Below are 16888 nucleotides of genomic sequence, written 5' to 3'. Positions count from 1 at the left end.
TTACAAATATAAAATAATAATATGACGGACATCAATACTTTGTCATGTTGTGTAAAATATTTAAAACCTATTACTTGTTTTTTTTCTCATTAAGGAGTCTGAATGACAATTATTCTCATATAATCAACGATGTAGAATGGCCCGGCTGGATAACTATGGAAGTTACCTTGTTGATATTTGGGGATATTTTCGTTAAAACAAAGCAACAGTGAACAGTCTTCCAAATTAAGAATAATTTTAGTTTGAGACTATAAATACTACTTCACTGATTTGATTGTACTGAGTTTAACTCATCAATGTTGGCTAGCTGGCCAAAGGCTAACTGGCTAACGAACTCCACGGCCCTTGTCTTCTAGCTAGCTGCTAACGCGTTAGTATAGGCTGCTAGCAATCCCTGCGCGAGAATCTATTAATACTTTATAAACGTAAGCATACAAAATATCACGCGCTGTACCTTACGGTTTGACATTACATAATATATATTTCCCAATGGTATCGCAATAATTCTTTACTAGCTATACAACCTTGTTGTCCATATTATTTTGCAAGTATGAGTCTAGAGTACGATACCCAACGAACGATACACTAGTATTTGGCCTGTTGACTGCAACCCACATTAGCAGTTTTGCCTTAGAATTTCTAATTGGATCATAAAATAAATTCTTAACATGCAAGATAATACACTTTAATTAAATCTCTATTAATGTGTTCCCCTAACATCTCCCGTTCTGCAAAAATACCTAAGATAAACACTGTTTTTACATGACAGAGTGAAGAATTCATGTTCACTTACCTGCACAAGTCAACCAGCCTTGAACCGGAATTACCCGCCTGCCCCAGACTGTGATTCGTCCGTTTGGTTAAGCAGCGATGCTGATTGGCTCATTTGTATGCTACTCTAAACGGCTGGGCGTCCAGTTGTAACTAAATAATAATGAAGTTCACCGGTTGTTGTCATAAACAAGCTAATACTTTAAAATGCCAAAATGGTTCAACAAAAAAATTGGCCAAGGCCCTCCAATGTCAACTTGTCCAATGTATCCCCGTCCCCCCATTAATTTGGCACAAATTACTTTGTAGATAAGTGTCCAAACTTCGACCCCTTCTTGGCTAAACGGAGCATAATTTTTACATAGTAATATTCATCGAGGACAATTAAGACTATTTATTTGCATTTTGAGCAATCTAAGACGTTTGTAGGTGTACGGAAGTCGACGCTAGGTCACAACAACTCCGATCCATTTGAGTCACTGTCATGTGAACGGGTATTCAGGCTGCTGATGTGCTGTGTGATTGTATTTCTATCAGGTCAAGGTGATACGAGTAATTATCCATAGATCATAATGGCAACAGGCCGTGGTTGTGAATACCGTAGCCCTATTGTTCTTTACCTTTACAGAAATATGGCTTTGTAGAATGACTTCATGAGCGTATTCAGAAAAATGACCTCCAAATAACCGTCCCAACTTCTGAAAAGTATCTATACCATGGGTTGCTGTATCAGTTCCAATCTCCTGTAGTTTCCAACAGTGAGGGCAAGGGTGTGGCTGATCCTTACCCCACTTCTCTGATCCAGATCCTCACTGATGTAATTAGATGAAGTTATTCTCCAACTGCTGTCATCACCACCAAGTCGTCTTCCTTCATCTGCTGTCCTGAAACACTATTTCTTTTCTCCCTATCTGAAATCCTCAACTAAGCATTTTCATTAAGCAATGTTCAAGTTTCAGACTTAAATCCATGTATGTATTGGTTTTAATTTTAGGAACTACTCTATGTACTAGTTGGTTGCCAAATTATTGATACATTTTCTCTGATCAACAAAGCCTACATTTACACAGTCCAGTTATGATAACTGGTTCCCCAAATTGGTCTCCTACCAATGAGAACCACAGTGAATGTTAATACATCTGTTGTGATTGGTCAAAAGACCAGTTAGTGGAGAAAATGTCAGAAAATAACAGCTGCAGTCTTACAAGTTGTTTACAAAAGCAGCCAGTCTTACACTTAGTGTCAAAATCCTATTTTGGTGGGCGTACAATGCAATCAATGAAACCTTGTTCATAGTACTTTATTCTATAATTTCCAATGTCCTTAAAATATATACACAGACAGACAGAATCCCCTAAGACAGTACACATTTGAAATTAAGACACCCACGCACTTGGAAAATAAAAACAAAATAGTTTGATCTGGCTTTGCAGAGGATTAAGTTTAAGTAGTTTTACTGACCTAAGCCATAGACAAAAAACACCAGCACTTAAGGAAAGGCATTTCAACTCCTTGGTATGAGGCAATATTTCCAACAGTGGCATTTGGAGGCTTCTGCCCTTCCCATCTATAGGTCATCACATCAATAACAGATATTGTATACATACAGAATTGATGTGAAGTTCCCCACACTTTGAATGTTTGGGTTAGTTTATTCTACAGGGGGCGCACATAAATCCGAATATCGAAACTCAATGTTTAAACTAGTACAGCAATGTGACCTGCCTTTTCGTGTTTCAGAAAAGGAATTGGTTAGTCTTTCCAAATGATACTAAATACCCCCAAACAATACTTTAACCTGTGCTTAAGAGAGACAATCATCTTTTAAGAAAACATCCAAAAATGAATTACGGTGGTTGGTGACAAGCACCCAGTGGATAAAGACCATTATAATTTTTGAACTCTTGTTTTTCAAAGTATTTCATGATGAATCAACTCAAAAAGAACCACACATCATACCATGCCAATAATAGGACCGTCTAGAACAAACATGGTTAAATGTCACTTTTATTCATTTGTGATCGAGACAACATCTGGCATTGCTAGATAAAGTCTGAGATATTTTCCGTCTGTTTAAACTGAAACTTGTCCAGTTGGAGTCAAGGTTGGAACGCCTTGGACATCCCAACACTCTGAAGGAACGGCCAGACACATCGCTCCTTATTTCGCTCCCATACATTTACTCATGGACCAATCAGGAGAGAGGAACCAAAGCGCTATAGACTCTAACAATTGTTTATTAAGAAATGTAATTATAAGGATAAAAAAAACATGAACCTAAATATTAAGAGATGGCTTTCCATGAATGTTTGTTGTTTATTTTTCTTCCACGGGCATTAGCGCTGTAGACCAAGTGTGATGTTTTTCAGTGATGGGGGGCGAGGGCATTCAAAATCAGCACTTAGCAACTGATCGGGGGAGGCGGAGCCGAGGAGGTATTCTGGGAAAATAACAAACGACTGAACAGAACACATCCACACATCGCCACCTGAGACCCAACAAGAATGACAGGCCAGCGAGCACTAAGGCATGATGGGAGCAGGACGAGAAGGATATTGATGGTGGGACGGGGGGCATGTAATAAGAAAAACAAACCAAGAAGAAATAGCAGATGATAAAAAAAACGAAATTCAAGAGGTACTGTATTAGCAGCAGTTTGTTTTCCTTTTTCATCTTCTTCATCCTCTTTTAACACTGGAGTCGAGGGGTCGACTCCAGGTTGGCATGGTTTTAAAGTCCAAAGGAGGGGTCTGGGTGGGGGTTACAGGACCTCGTCACTCTCGGCAGTATGGAGGTGCGTGTCGTCGGCGTCGGTCATGCTGCTTTCCTGGGACTCCTCGACCTCAGCTGCGGGGGACAAGGTGAGGGTTAGTACTTGACTCCTGTCCCAGTTTTCAGCTTCTGACTTGAAGTAATACAAAGAGGGAGACGTCTGCTCATATTGGAATTACCAGACGACAGACATTTAGGTAGAAGGCCAACTTGGCTGTATCTTCATAGTACTGTATTTATATATAGTTTGTATTTCTTTTTTTATTTACTATCCAAATTCGTCTGAGCATGAACTCAAAACGCTTGGTTTACTACATATTTCATTTGAAACACTTTCAGTGAATATTTAGCACTCATTAACTAAGATGTAATTGCACAAAACAAATAAAAATGTGGAGATCATCTTAAACAAGGAACTAAACGGCTGGGAGGCAATGGATGGGTCACCGTAGTCCCTGCAGTCCTACCAGAGTCGTAGGGGTAGTCCTCCGTGACTGGCTCCTCGTCATCAGGGAGGTACCTCTTATCTATGGCCTCTTTGATCTGGTTGTTGGCTCCCTTGGGGTCCAGGTCCATGGCCCAGGAGAAGTTCATCAGCGCCAGATGCGTCTGGCCCAGCTTCTTATAGACCTGAGGGAGGCAAACGGGAGAACATAAATCCTCCGGGTTGACTATCTACAGGCCTGTGTCAGTCACAGAGCTTTTTAACATTGGGATAAAAATGTTTCAGTTATGATGAACAGAAAATTGCCCCGTAATGAGGCAGAGGATTTTGCCCGGTAATGAGGCAGAGGATAATAACAATAATAATAAGCAATGTGGTGTCAGACCCGTGGTACTCTGTCTGATATCAATCAGCATTCAGGGCTCAAACCACTTTATTTATTAATGGTCTGTTCTTGTCCTCTTAATCCATACAAGGAAGATAATTTTTACATTTGCTTACCTTTCCTATTAAAAAGTAAACCAGGGACTCTTTGGGCACTATTTGTTTTAGCTCTTCAAGTTCCTGTAGAGCCGCCTGAAAAGGGAAAACCAATAAATATTATCTATCCATATATCTCTATCTATATACTGAATATATTCTGTGTTATACACAATAAAAGGAACTGTGATGAGCGTCGACCAATTCGTAAATTAATTCAGAACAAAATCCAGACTTACCTTGTACTTTTCGTTAGCGAAGAGGATGGAGGCCCTGTGGAATTTGCATAGAGGGTTCTTGGGGTCTATGTTGATTGCTCTATTCAGGGTTTCCAAAGCATGGTCAGACTTCTTTAGTGCATGCTGAACCTGTGTGAAAACATGGAGCGACTCAGTAACAAAGAACATGCGAGAGACACCAAAACGTTACCGCCCATATGTCACAAAGAATCAGGAAAACATGTATTCTTTTCAACCCTGATGCCCCCTGAAAAAAACATGAGCATGCGATGCCTCAACGTGCCCCTGGAGACAGCCAGTGTAGTGGTCCACTCACCACTCCAATGTGACAGAGGAGCACAGAGCTCTGAGGGTTGATACTAAGAGCCTTCTTGAAGTGAATCTCTGCCAGGTTGAACTTCTCCTGCTTGTAGTAGATCATCCCCAAGCCATACCTGCCGACGGAGGGACAGAGAAATGGAGACAGAGAAAACCAGAGAAAAAAGACAGCGGGAGACAGATTGACAGAGATAGACAAGATAGTGAGTTAAAGAGACTCTCTCCGACTGGGTCCTGCAGACCAACGTGGTCATTTCCCCCACTGACCAGGCGTTGTAGTGGCGTGTGTTGACCCGGATGGCGTTCCGGAAGCAGGCCAGGGCCTTCTCCAGCTCCTCGGTCAGAACAAACTCATGACCCAGAAGGGTGTAGGCGTAGGCAAAGCCCGGGTCCACCTGGATGGCCCGCTGGAAGAACTTGATGGCTATGTCGTGCTCCCTCTGCAGACTGAAACAGTTACCGGCCACGCACCACGCCTGTGGGGGGGGCACACGGGGAGGGACTGAGCGAGCGACAGGCAGAGCTGGAGGCGAGACACTATTTGGTCACAGGATTTGACATGCTGTTCAGACCGTAAGGCAGTGTTTCCCAATCCTGGTCCGAGGGACCCCAAGGGTTGTACCTTTTAGTTTTTGCCCTCACACCTTTAAATGTGGACCTGCCACTTACACACTTGATTGACACAATCAACCTATCAGCAAGTCATTAATTTGAATCAGGTGTGTGAGTGCTAGGGCAAAAACAAACTGGTGCTCCCGTTGGGGTCCGTGGGACCAGGATTGGATCTGGCTCCACAGGCGACAGTCTCCCTGCAGTACCTCGGGTGAGTTCTTGTCCATGTCCGTGAGGTCTTTGGACAGGGCCGACAGGGCCACGTCTTTCTGCAGGTGCCACAGGGTGGTGGAGTAGATCTCCATGCCCTCCACCCGGTAGCTCTCAATGCGCCGCACCTCCGAGAAGATCCTCTCCGCCTGCAGGACAGGAAGATTCAACAGGAGCCCTGCCGCGGTCCTCAACTATCTGCCTCCTCATGAAAACTCATTGGACAAACAAGTCCCTCCCCATCTGACCTTCTCCAATATTTTATAAATTTTTTTAGCAGAGAGGAGGCAAGGGTAGTGTGCAATAAAGAAAAGGTCAGAGGTCTAGGTGCCACCCCCTTTTTCCATAATCCATTGAGACCTTGGGGGTCCCGAACCACCGTCTCACCTGCATGTACTCGGCCAGCTCAAAGTGGGCCCTGCCGATCTGCCCCAGGACCCAGCCCGTGTTGTAGTGATGCGAGGGCAACTGGCTGAGGATGCTGATGGCTTCTTTACAGTTGTAGGAACAGAGGGCCAGGAAGCCGCGGCCAATGTCTCTCATCAGTGTCATCAGGCCGTCTAGAGCAGAGAGGGAGAAGCACCACGTCTGAGCAGCACCAAAACAAGTCAATGAAGGCTGGAGATAGACATCATCAGATTCCCTCTGGCAAGACCAACTGGGATGAACAGTAAATGAACAGGTCATGAACTTGCCGAATGTGATTTATTTTAAAAAGCATCCCAGTGGGTTGGATGATGTCCGGAATGGTGCGTCAGCCCAGAGTTTTCCAAACATCAACCGCAGTTGAAATGCATTTTATTAAAGTTTTTATTGTGGGGGTACAGAGCAAAAGCAACTAACTTGTGTCACTGTCTAACTACTCAAGCCAGAAGTTCTCAAACAGTTCATGCTTTAAAAGACAATGTAAGGAAGGACAGGGGATAAATTTTTGCACGAAGAACAGTCGGTCGGATTCAAACCCGCACTGCAGCAGTACATACAGTCCAATTGCCATCTGGGTGTGTTAAACAGGCTGGCCTCCGCCCACTTTCTCACATTGTGACATCATGTAATTGCTCACCTGCAGCTGCCTTTTGGAGACTGAAGGCCTGGAACTGGGGAGAACCAACGCCTCCTTTCCCGTCCGCCATGGACGAGTCCAGCTTCAGGATGTCTATGCTCTCGTTCAGGTTGGACGGGGTGATGCCCCCCTTGCCCGTTTTTGATTTGGTCTTCCGGTTGGGGATTTTGGTGGGGAACTTCATTTTCAGCTTCTTGCTGTTCTCCTGTTGAGAGGCAAGAAAGCCATGCTTGTTTGCATTAAACCTCTCTTGATCTCGAACCCCCCACCCACCTTTGCCCTCATTCCTGCTGCAATCTTGGTTGGAACATGTCTCTCAAGGAAAAACATTATCTTAAACTGAAAAGCTGAAACACAAAATACAGTGCCTTTGGAAAGCATTCACACTATTCCACTTCTTCCAAATGTTGTTGTATTATAGGTTTATATATATTTTTTGCCATCAACCCACACACACACACACACACACACACACACACACACACACACACACACAATACCCCATAAAGACAAAGCGAAAATAAATTCATAGAAATATATCCTGTACAAAAGAATTCCCACCTTTTATTCAGTACTTTGTGGAAGCACCTGGGCAGCAATCACAGCTTTACATCTTCTTAGGTAGACTAAGGCCGTTTTATCATTGTCTCAAGTTAACAAATTGGATGAGGGTGAAGTGAAGGGTGTATGCCTTTCAAATTGACATCTAACCAACTGAGTTTGCCAAAAGGTGGACTCCAATTGACCAGAGAAATCAAGGATGATCAAGGACACAGGAGGCATCGGAGCAAATACACTCTTGTCTGTCTGTTCCGTACTAGGTTACCTTGGCAGTAGAACTGGCACTGGTGAAGAGTCGGGAGCTCCGCCGGGGCTGCACGTTGGGGGGGGCAGCGATCGTGGGGCTCAGCACTTGAGGCGTAGTACTGCAGAGGGAGAACAGCAACGGACATCACCATCAGGGCTTCACATTCAAATGACCGGGGTCCACACAGAACAACTGCACCGATGACGACGGCCGGGGGGAAGGCAGGCCAACATTCGAGGTTCAAAGCGCGGCACTAACACCCGTCAGTTCCCAACGAAAACATGTCCCGTGAGGACAGCCGTCTCATCTGGCGCCGGCGCCACATTATTGGACTGATGACACGGGCTCACACAGGCCTTGGTTCTGGGCACATACCTGGTCTGTGGGGGGGCAGTGGTCTGGGTCTGGTTGAAGGGGATGGGAACGACTTCCCGGCTGTTGCCGCTCTGTGCAAACACCGACTTGGTCCCCGCCTGACTGATTCTCGCCACAGACTGAAGAACAGGAAGAGAGTGAGTTAAGGGGAGATCTGGCTTCCCCAACTAGTCTGACATTACTCAGCTCTCAATAGGCTGACAAACGAATACGTTATCATTGTGTATGTGGTATTTAACGAAGAGAACAGTACACTGTCCTTTGGCAGCACGTAATGGTATGAGAGACCATTGGCTGTGTAAGAGTGATGATGATGAATGGAAACCTTCTTTGGTGGGACTCCGGGTGGGGGGGGCTCCATCCCCGAGCCGCTGTGACTGTAGTTCTGCAGATACGACGGGTCTCCCGGGCTGGGCTCCAGGGGTAAGATGCCAAAACTGGGAATTACAGGATCCAAAAGCATTCTCACCATTCATTATATCAATCTTTTTCCTGAAATGGCTGCTGTTCAGTGCTATACACCATCACACATTATGGTAGCGAACAGACAAATACAACCACAAATCGTGATAGCACAACTTCAAGCGGACGGAGATTAGTAATTGAAAGCAGACATTCACTGGGGGGGGGGGTACTGTATGGATCATCAGCAGTGGTAATAACCGTAACAAAATCCTTCATGTAATTACAGAACAGGTGCATTTACCGTTTATAGAAGCTCTAAAATAATTTGATGCAGAAATAGCAGCACACCAAACTTGTTACGCAACACACTCAATGCTAAATTCCCTGGCACCCTGTGTTTGTCTGTGTGATATGGACAAGATCCAGTACCTGGGTGTGAGGGGGCTGAGAGATGTCGGTCCCCCGAGTAGACTACGCCCACTCTTGGGTTTGTTCTGCGCCTGTTTGGCTAGCAGGGATCCGCTTGTCCCCAGAGGCCCAACAGCATCCGGGGAGATGACGGACGAGTCGATGTAAGACATGGTGGAGTCAGTGTTCAGGGACGAGTACTTGGAGTTGGACGACTCCAGGTTCAACCGGTTTAATTCCTGTGGAAACCAGACGACAAGGATCAGTTCTACGTACGTTTCGGCAGACGGACGGATCCCTGTACTTTCAAAGAACAACAATCACAAGAATTTAGCAGCGAGACAATGCAACGCAAGCCAGTCACGCCAAGACAGCCGGACCTGGGCCGCGGAGGACTACAAAGCGGACAGGAAGACAGGGTTTACACAGACATACTAAGGTGTCCTGGGGAGTCTCCATGAGCACTGTGTCCACCGGACGGTGGGGCATGTTGTGGCTTGGCGTGTGTGCAGGGCTAACAGGGAGCTGGGGAGGCGCTACGCTCCCGCTGTTAAAGCACTGCAGGGCCGTCAGTCTGAAGATCTGCTCCGGGTCCGGCCGCTCACCTGAAAACATGTGCACGCATTAACACATACGGCGGACAACATTAACCATGTTGCCACATCACCTTCAGTACAGCCAATGAGAGACTGGGGACAGACCGCAGTATACGCATTGGTCCTGTCATCATGGAGAACATGCATGGCAGTGGTATAGCATGGGGGGATAACTGACGGGCTGTAGCATGTGAGAAGCTCCATCAATAGGTGGGTTTTGGGAGACTAATGTTCAGTTAGGTCCAGCTGATAGATGGATTAACTCACCGATCTGACAGAGTGACTCAAAGGGTGACCACAGGAAAGGGTTTAAACTCAGGCTCTTCTGATAACATTCTGAACCTTTGACCAGACGATCTGTTTTACTGCTCAGACAGAAAGGGGGAAAAAAAAAATAAATAGGTTAAGGCTGTAATCAGCTTTTCCACTGTCACCATCAATGAACGGCAGATTAGAGCCGATTTTCAGGCACATACAGTATCTCACAAAAGTGAGTGCACCCCTCACATTTTTGTAAATATTTGATTACATCTGTTCATGTGAAAACACTAAGTGAAAATGTCCAAATTGGGCCCAAAGTGTCCATATTTTGTGTGGTCGCCATTATTTTCCAGCACTCCCTTAACCCTCTTGGGCATGGAGTTCACCAGAGCTTCACAGGTTGTCACTGGAGTTCTCTTCCACTCCTCCATGACGACATCACGGAGCTGGTGGATGTTAGAGACCTTGCGCTCCTCCACCTTCCGTCTGAGGATTCCCCACAGATGATCAATAGGGTTTAGGTCTGGAGACATACTTGGCCAGTCCATCACCTTTACCCTCAGCTTCTTTAGCAAGGCAGTGGTCGTCTTGGAGGTGTGTTTGGGGTCGTTATCATGTTGGAATACTGCTCTGTGGCCCAGTCACCAAAGGGAGGGGATCATGCTCTGCTTCAGTATGTCACTGTACATGTTGGCATTCATGGTTCCCTCAATGAACTGTAGCTCCCCAGTGCCGGCAGCACTCATGCAGCCCCACACCATGATACTCCGATCACAAAGCTTGACTGTAGGCAAGACACACTTGTCTTTGTACTCCTCACCTGGTTGCCGCCACACACGCTTGACACCATTTGAACCAAATAAGTGTAAGTGTATCTTGGTCTCATCAGACCACAAAACATGGTTCCAGTAATCCATATCCTTAGTTGGCTTGTCTTCAGCAAACTGTTTACAGGCTTTCTTGTGTATCATCTTTAGAAGAGGCTTCCTTCTGGGACAACAGCCATGCAGACCAATTTGATGCCGTGTGCGGCATATGGTCTGAGCACTGACAGGCTGACTCCCTACCCCTTCAACCTCTGCAGCAACGCTGGCAGCACTCATACGTCTATTTCCCAAAGACAACCTCTAGATATGACGCTGAGCATGTGCACTCAACTTCTTTGGTCAAACATGGTGAGGCCTTTTCTGAGTGGAACCTGTCCTGTTAAACTGCTGTATGGTCTTGGCCACCATGCTGCAGCTCAGTTTCAGGGTCTTGGCAATCTTCTAATAGCCTAGGCCATCTTTATGTAGAGCAACAATTCTTTTTTTCAGATCCTCAGGGAGATCTTTGCCATGAGGTGCCATGTTGAACTTCCAGTCACCAGTATGAGGGAGTGTGAGAGCGATGACAAAATTTAATACACCTTCTCCCCATTCACACCTGAGACCTTGTAACACTAACAAGTCACATGACACTGGGGAGGGAAAATGGCTAATTGGGCCCAATTTCGACATTGTCTCTTAGGGGTGTACTCGCCTTTGATGCCAGCGGTTTAGACATTAATGGCTGTGTGTTGAGTTATTCTGAGGGGACGACAAATTTACACTGTTATACAAGCTGTACACTCACTACTTTACATTGTAGCATAGTGTCATTTCTTCAGTGAAAAGATTTAATCAAATATTTACAAAAATGTGAGGGGTGTACTCACTTTTGGGAGATACTGTAAGTGTCAGACCCCACCAACATGGAAATGCATTGGTATGTGGTGCTCCATTGGTCAATAGTGGACAGGTTTATGGATGTAGTAGTTCATAAAATATAGCACTGAACCTTGTCCATGGACGTTACAAGCTGACATCACTTGTAGATTAATCACTCAATGGTTTTTCAAGAAAATTCTAAATGGCACACAATCCAGCATGGCAGACTTCATGGGACCTAGAGGCACATATTCTCATTGCGAGGTGGACCTGGCTACCAAGTGTACGACACAAAGTGACATGAGAAGTTGAAAATTCCTCAGCACGGCTACTAAGTGGCGAGGCATCTGCAGCAGTGATATACTGGGGTGATTGTTCTCTGGTGACACCGTCAGGCAGCTCGGGTGCCTGCAAATCCAACTGAAGTAATCGGCCGAGCGGGCCTCAACCCATGTGAATTCTGGTTGGAAGAGGAGCGTGAAAAAATGTTGACTGGCTCGACACTAAAACTCATGTGGAAGACGTGCCACGACCTTCAGCTTTCAAGGATCTGCTGGATGTGTTGAGACAGGGCCATAGATACAATTTCATACGATTCAAATGGGGAAAGGGAGAAAAACGGCTGGGAGAAATAAATAAAAGCAGCAACAAATAATCATATTGTTAAAACATTTCTTTATGAGGGTAGTAGTTTGAACGGTAATGAAAAGCATAACTTAGACGTTTGAAAACAGCCCAAATATGCTTTACCGGCTAACCCTGGACAGAATTGTAATAAACACGTGCAAAAAGCGGCATGCGTGAGTAATAGCGATGTATGATCTAGCACAACGCACCAAGTCACAATAACATAACTTAGAGCCTACAGTTGCAGCCAGTATCACTGCCAAGCTTAGCTGGTTCTGTACTTCTAATTCATAAGAGAAAGCAACCACCACCCACTGGGCAGTCACCAATGCATTATCAGACACTTACATTAGAGACCAGTTAACACAAGTTAGCTGCAGCTGCACAAGCTCGGGACATTAACAAAGTAGAGACAGTAGAAAGCAGAAACACTGAGAAATACAGTAACTGTAACTCAGATGGCTAGAAATGTACCAACATACAATGTCTGAGATGGTTATGCCGGTAGAATTGACATATAGATATTGCCGTTTCAAGCAGTGTCTAAAACGTAACATGAAGGGAATTTGTCGTGACTAAGGGGTTTAATCAAAACATATGATGGAAAAACCCTAGCACACTAGGTAGCTGGGCGATAGCTTGCAGAATGTTATACATGATGCAAGCTATCACATAGTCCACACTGGTCCAGGTAGCCAAAGGTCCAAATATCAGACAAGAAGCATTTCTTCTGTCTGACCGTCCATTTTTGCTTCTCTCTCCGACAACGCTCTGATTGATAACATTTGGCAAAACATATAGATTTAAATGGATTGACCACTAAATAATAAACCACTGCTTTCCTACCAGTAGATCTGGCCCAGCAGGGACAATGTGAAACAGGCAGAGTCTCCAAACTCTGTGACAATGTCCTCCTGACTCTTCTGTTTATTCAGGACCCCTCCCGTCAGAATCTGCTCACCCTCTGCAAGCCTGGTGAGAAAAGCACACCATACCACTGGCATTAACACCCAGGAGACAAACCAGAGGGTAAGCTACACTTGCCTTCCTTTTACCAGGACTGGACTGTGGAGGAATGCGGTCTTCAACTTCTTGCCTGCAAATCTTCTAGTAAATAAGCATGCCTGAGAAAATAGTATGGCATCGCTCTGGATTACAAGAATGCCACAATGCCATTGCTATGAGGACTAAAACACCAGCAGCAAAATGTCATCCTTACTTGTTCAGCTCCACGCAGCACTTAGAGAGGAGGTATTTGCATTGTGGCGTTGTGCAGCTGTGCCCCTTCAGAAGGCGATATGCCTTGTAGGCCTTTCCCGAACGATAGTAGCATGTGGCTAATAGAAAAAGCGCCTCCTCTGAATGCACTGGGAAGAGGATAAGAGATGCATTGAAATAAGTTAGCATAAACTGCACTTCAATTCATTCTATCACAAGCACATATGTATTGACACTCGAAAAAACATCCCAACACAAACGTGCACCCAAATCTACTCAAACAAATTCACAGATGAGTTATACATTCTTTTTTTAATTTGGGTCTGACATTCCCGAGTTGCATTAACAACCATAGATTTATTTAGGCATTTGGCCAAGATTCATGCTTGATGAGTTCTGATCGACCCTGTGAACAGTCAACAGTCACGTCTGTACCATAGCTCAGTCCATTGCGGTGTTCTGCGTTCCACATTAAAGCCACAGTAGCCCAGAGAGAATTCAACAAGAAAACAAGGTCTTTTGAAATCTGTTTGCATGTGTCAGTCAGGCCCAAGTCACTGTCATGTCAAAACCTTTCAGCAGTACTTGTGTAGATTAAGGCAGTCAGCTGGATTTGTACAGTTGTCAGTAAGCTGACTGTTAGGTAGCTCAGCCAAGACAAGACATGCTCAAAGACAACAGGGATGGATTTAATTACCTTCAGCGTAGAGTCTCTCCGCCAGGAACACTGCGTCTCGATAGGCATAGTGGTTTAGTGCATGCCAAACAGCAGCCTGAGACACAGTGAGACAAACATACATGATATTATGTATCCAATCTAAACACACTGACATATGACTGCCTTTCATGTGTCCCTATGACAGGAAGCTTTACCACTCTACTAGCCATCAGTGGTCAAATCAGTCAATAAACACATAGCTACATGAAACATGACATGTTGACTCAATAACACCATTCGACGGGAAGACAATTCAATGTTCGCTGACAAACATCTTGTCAGGGCAGAGAATTACTGTTGACTTGTTCATAGCCAAACATTTGGCTCAGGCTATTTTATCGTTACATATTAACCGACAGCTGTGACCATAACATACCAATGAAACATCAGACCGGATGATGATTGAAAGGTTAGCTTGCTGATGAGCGGTTTACTGCATCATATGTTCAACAAACGCCCTGACAATGCAGATAGCAGAACATGTACATAGTTGGCTAACTAGCCAGTGGTGTCATTTGTAAATCAAAAAATGCAAATGGACAACAATCCACCTGAAATATCGTTGGAATACATTTTAACTGTGTTCGTAAGCGAGTTTAAGGATGGTAACAAATACTACTTGTGTTGCTAAGAATGTCATGGAAATGTCAATCATCAATCTGATCAACTAAATACTGTATATCTTAACATTAAGCTCGGTTTAGCCAACGCCAATAGTAATCTTAAATATCACTGTCACTTCTTAAATGTACTAGTAGGTAGTGAAGGCCTATTCTAACCATATACCTAGTTTGTCAGCTAAGGCTAGTAGGTAACTTGCTAACATTAGCCGGCGAATTCAAAACAAACGTTAAGGCTTTAACTAACGGTAGTTAGGCATGCTAACTTAGCTAACGTTAGCAACCTAGTAAGTTATCTAAATTCAGCTTATGCAAATAGCTTATGATTTAACATCACTGCCTAGTTAACAGAGACCTGTCTGGTAATGCAGTTGATACTGTTGACAACTGTTAATACAACAACTGTTGCGCAATATGCATTTAATTACACACTATATTTACTAGTTAGCTAATTTAGCTAGCTACCGGTTTTGTCAACGAACTGTTCGGGGAATGCTAAGCTAGCTGGCTAGGCCAAGCCGTTTCTTTTCAGGCCTCGGTGTAGCAGTAGTGGATCTTTCCGCAGGGGAGGAAACAGTACGGGCCATAATTGATTTCGCTTGCATGTGACAGTTCTCTTCTTGATGTAGCAAAATGCTTGGTTGACGTTACCTGAACAGGTTCCTGCAGCACCGTCATTCCGTTGTCAGGCTCCTTCTCTCGTCCTCTGTTTTTTGTTTCCCTCTTTCTTCAGTTCCTTTCTTAGTTCAGTATCAAGGCCAGAAGTAGCTCCGAAGATTTGAACACACCGACCGTTACCGACCATGCCGAAAACTGACGAACCTATCCGAAATAGATTCGACCGTCAGTTTACGAAGACAATCAACAATCAGCGGAAATAGCCGAAACAATTTATGTTTGTCTTCATAGATTAGAGCGCATAAAAACTCGAATGTATTCATCTTTTGCAGTGATTTATCAATAAATGTGTTTATTTTGTAGGACCAATCACCAGTATCAAAAACATCTGATGTTATTAAGGAAGTTAAGCATGGACATGATTGATTATATATTTGTATACTGCAGTAATGTGTTTCAATTTAAACGTCAACAAAATATATAGCTATGTAGGCATAGAAAACAAGGATGTTGATTTTCGTTCTAGTACCATAAATCTGAAGTCATGGCAAAACAATAAATGTATTTATGCCACAATTCAGTGTAGTATGTAATCAAACACTAGATGGAGCCAAAAGACCATAACATGGTTCAATCGGTTTTTTTAGGGTTTCCTCAACATAATCCTAAGGACCTCACATGCTCTATTCATGTTCAAAATAATATCCACACATACTATTCCTGTAATTGTAACTATATATTTTTAATGTGTTAATGACATTCACTAGCATATATGTGTGATCTGACCAGAAGAAACAGGATCCACTCTCTCTCATCCATCAGTTTCTCGCCAGGGGGAAAACAATAAAAATGTCACAGTACATAGTATACACGTGGTCCATCATATCCTTGCAATGTACTACATTCACAGCAGCTCTGGGGAAATTAGGAGTTTTGTGCTGGGCAACATACCATGCTGCTGGAGAATCTTACAGAGCAACAAGAGGAGGTTCTCCTCCCTACCTCCAGGCAATGCTCAAACCCTACATCCCTATCTGGGCTCTTCGTTCAGAAACTTCTGGGCTTTTAGCTGTCCCACCCCTTCGGGGCGGTGTCCAGATTTACATAGTCAAAACTCTTCTCTGTCCTGGCACCTCAATGGTGACAGAGTATACCTATTTTCAAATAACATCTGAAAACTCACCCTTTGGTAGAATATTTAAAATATTTACAATCACACCACCTCTGTGGGTTGGTTTGTTAACGTTTGTAAACGTTTTATGCATGGTCATTTGTATGGACTTCTTTCCTGCACTGACCTTTGCCGATAATAAATTAACTGATTAGAATGCATTTTCTATTAAACTGTATGGTTGTTACACCAAGCTCTTTTAAAATGTATGCACTCATTGTAAGTTGCTTGGGATAAGAGCATCTGCTAAATAACTAAAATGTCAATGTTGAGAAGTCAGCTGAAATGTACTGTAAATCCTCAAGATGGCATAGGAGAACTATCCCTCCATTTATTTTAAGATAGATCTCTGGAATTCCATGTGTAAAATTATTCATACAGTCTTAAAGTGTGAGAGGGGTTAGCATGTTTTCCATTAGTGCTGGATGGATTTTATTTCCCATTGTAACCCCACATACCACACTG

The 16888-nt window shown here is 44.0% G+C and overlaps 1 protein-coding gene across 1 annotated transcript; it reads right to left on the bottom strand.

Annotated features, from left to right (window-relative positions):
• Positions 1–2055: 2055 nt before the first annotated feature.
• cdc27 (cell division cycle 27) lies at positions 2056–15459 on the bottom strand. Its single transcript, XM_010892504.3, has 19 exons — positions 15286–15459; positions 13994–14069; positions 13298–13445; positions 12925–13050; positions 9770–9867; positions 9342–9511; positions 8928–9145; positions 8419–8530; positions 8094–8212; positions 7737–7836; positions 6911–7115; positions 6235–6407; positions 5844–5996; positions 5293–5501; positions 5024–5141; positions 4708–4836; positions 4490–4564; positions 4011–4173; positions 2056–3618 (listed from the first exon to the last, which is right to left on the bottom strand). The coding sequence occupies exons 1-19, from the start codon at positions 15310–15312 to the stop codon at positions 3533–3535; spliced, it is 2505 nt and encodes an 834-aa protein (XP_010890806.1). The 5' UTR covers positions 15313–15459; the 3' UTR covers positions 2056–3532.
• Positions 15460–16888: the final 1429 nt, after the last annotated feature.

Source organism: Esox lucius, chromosome 11 (assembly GCF_011004845.1).
Source record: "Esox lucius isolate fEsoLuc1 chromosome 11, fEsoLuc1.pri, whole genome shotgun sequence".
Classification (NCBI taxonomy): domain Eukaryota; kingdom Metazoa; phylum Chordata; class Actinopteri; order Esociformes; family Esocidae; genus Esox; species Esox lucius.
The sequence above is the reverse complement of the archived record's forward strand: the minus strand, read 5'-3'. Positions and strand labels throughout refer to the sequence as shown.

Excerpts from the sequence above, each read along its gene's own strand:
- cdc27 (XM_010892504.3), bottom strand. The coding sequence starts at position 15,312 with ATGACGGTGCTGCAGGAACCTGTTCAG. Across the intron at positions 14,070-15,285 it reads TGCTGCAGGAACCTGTTCAG|GCTGCTGTTTGGCATGCACT; the intron begins GTAACGTCAACC and ends ACTGTGTCTCAG. Across the intron at positions 8,531-8,927 it reads CTCAGCCCCCTCACACCCAG|TTTTGGCATCTTACCCCTGG; the intron begins GTACTGGATCTT and ends TGTAATTCCCAG.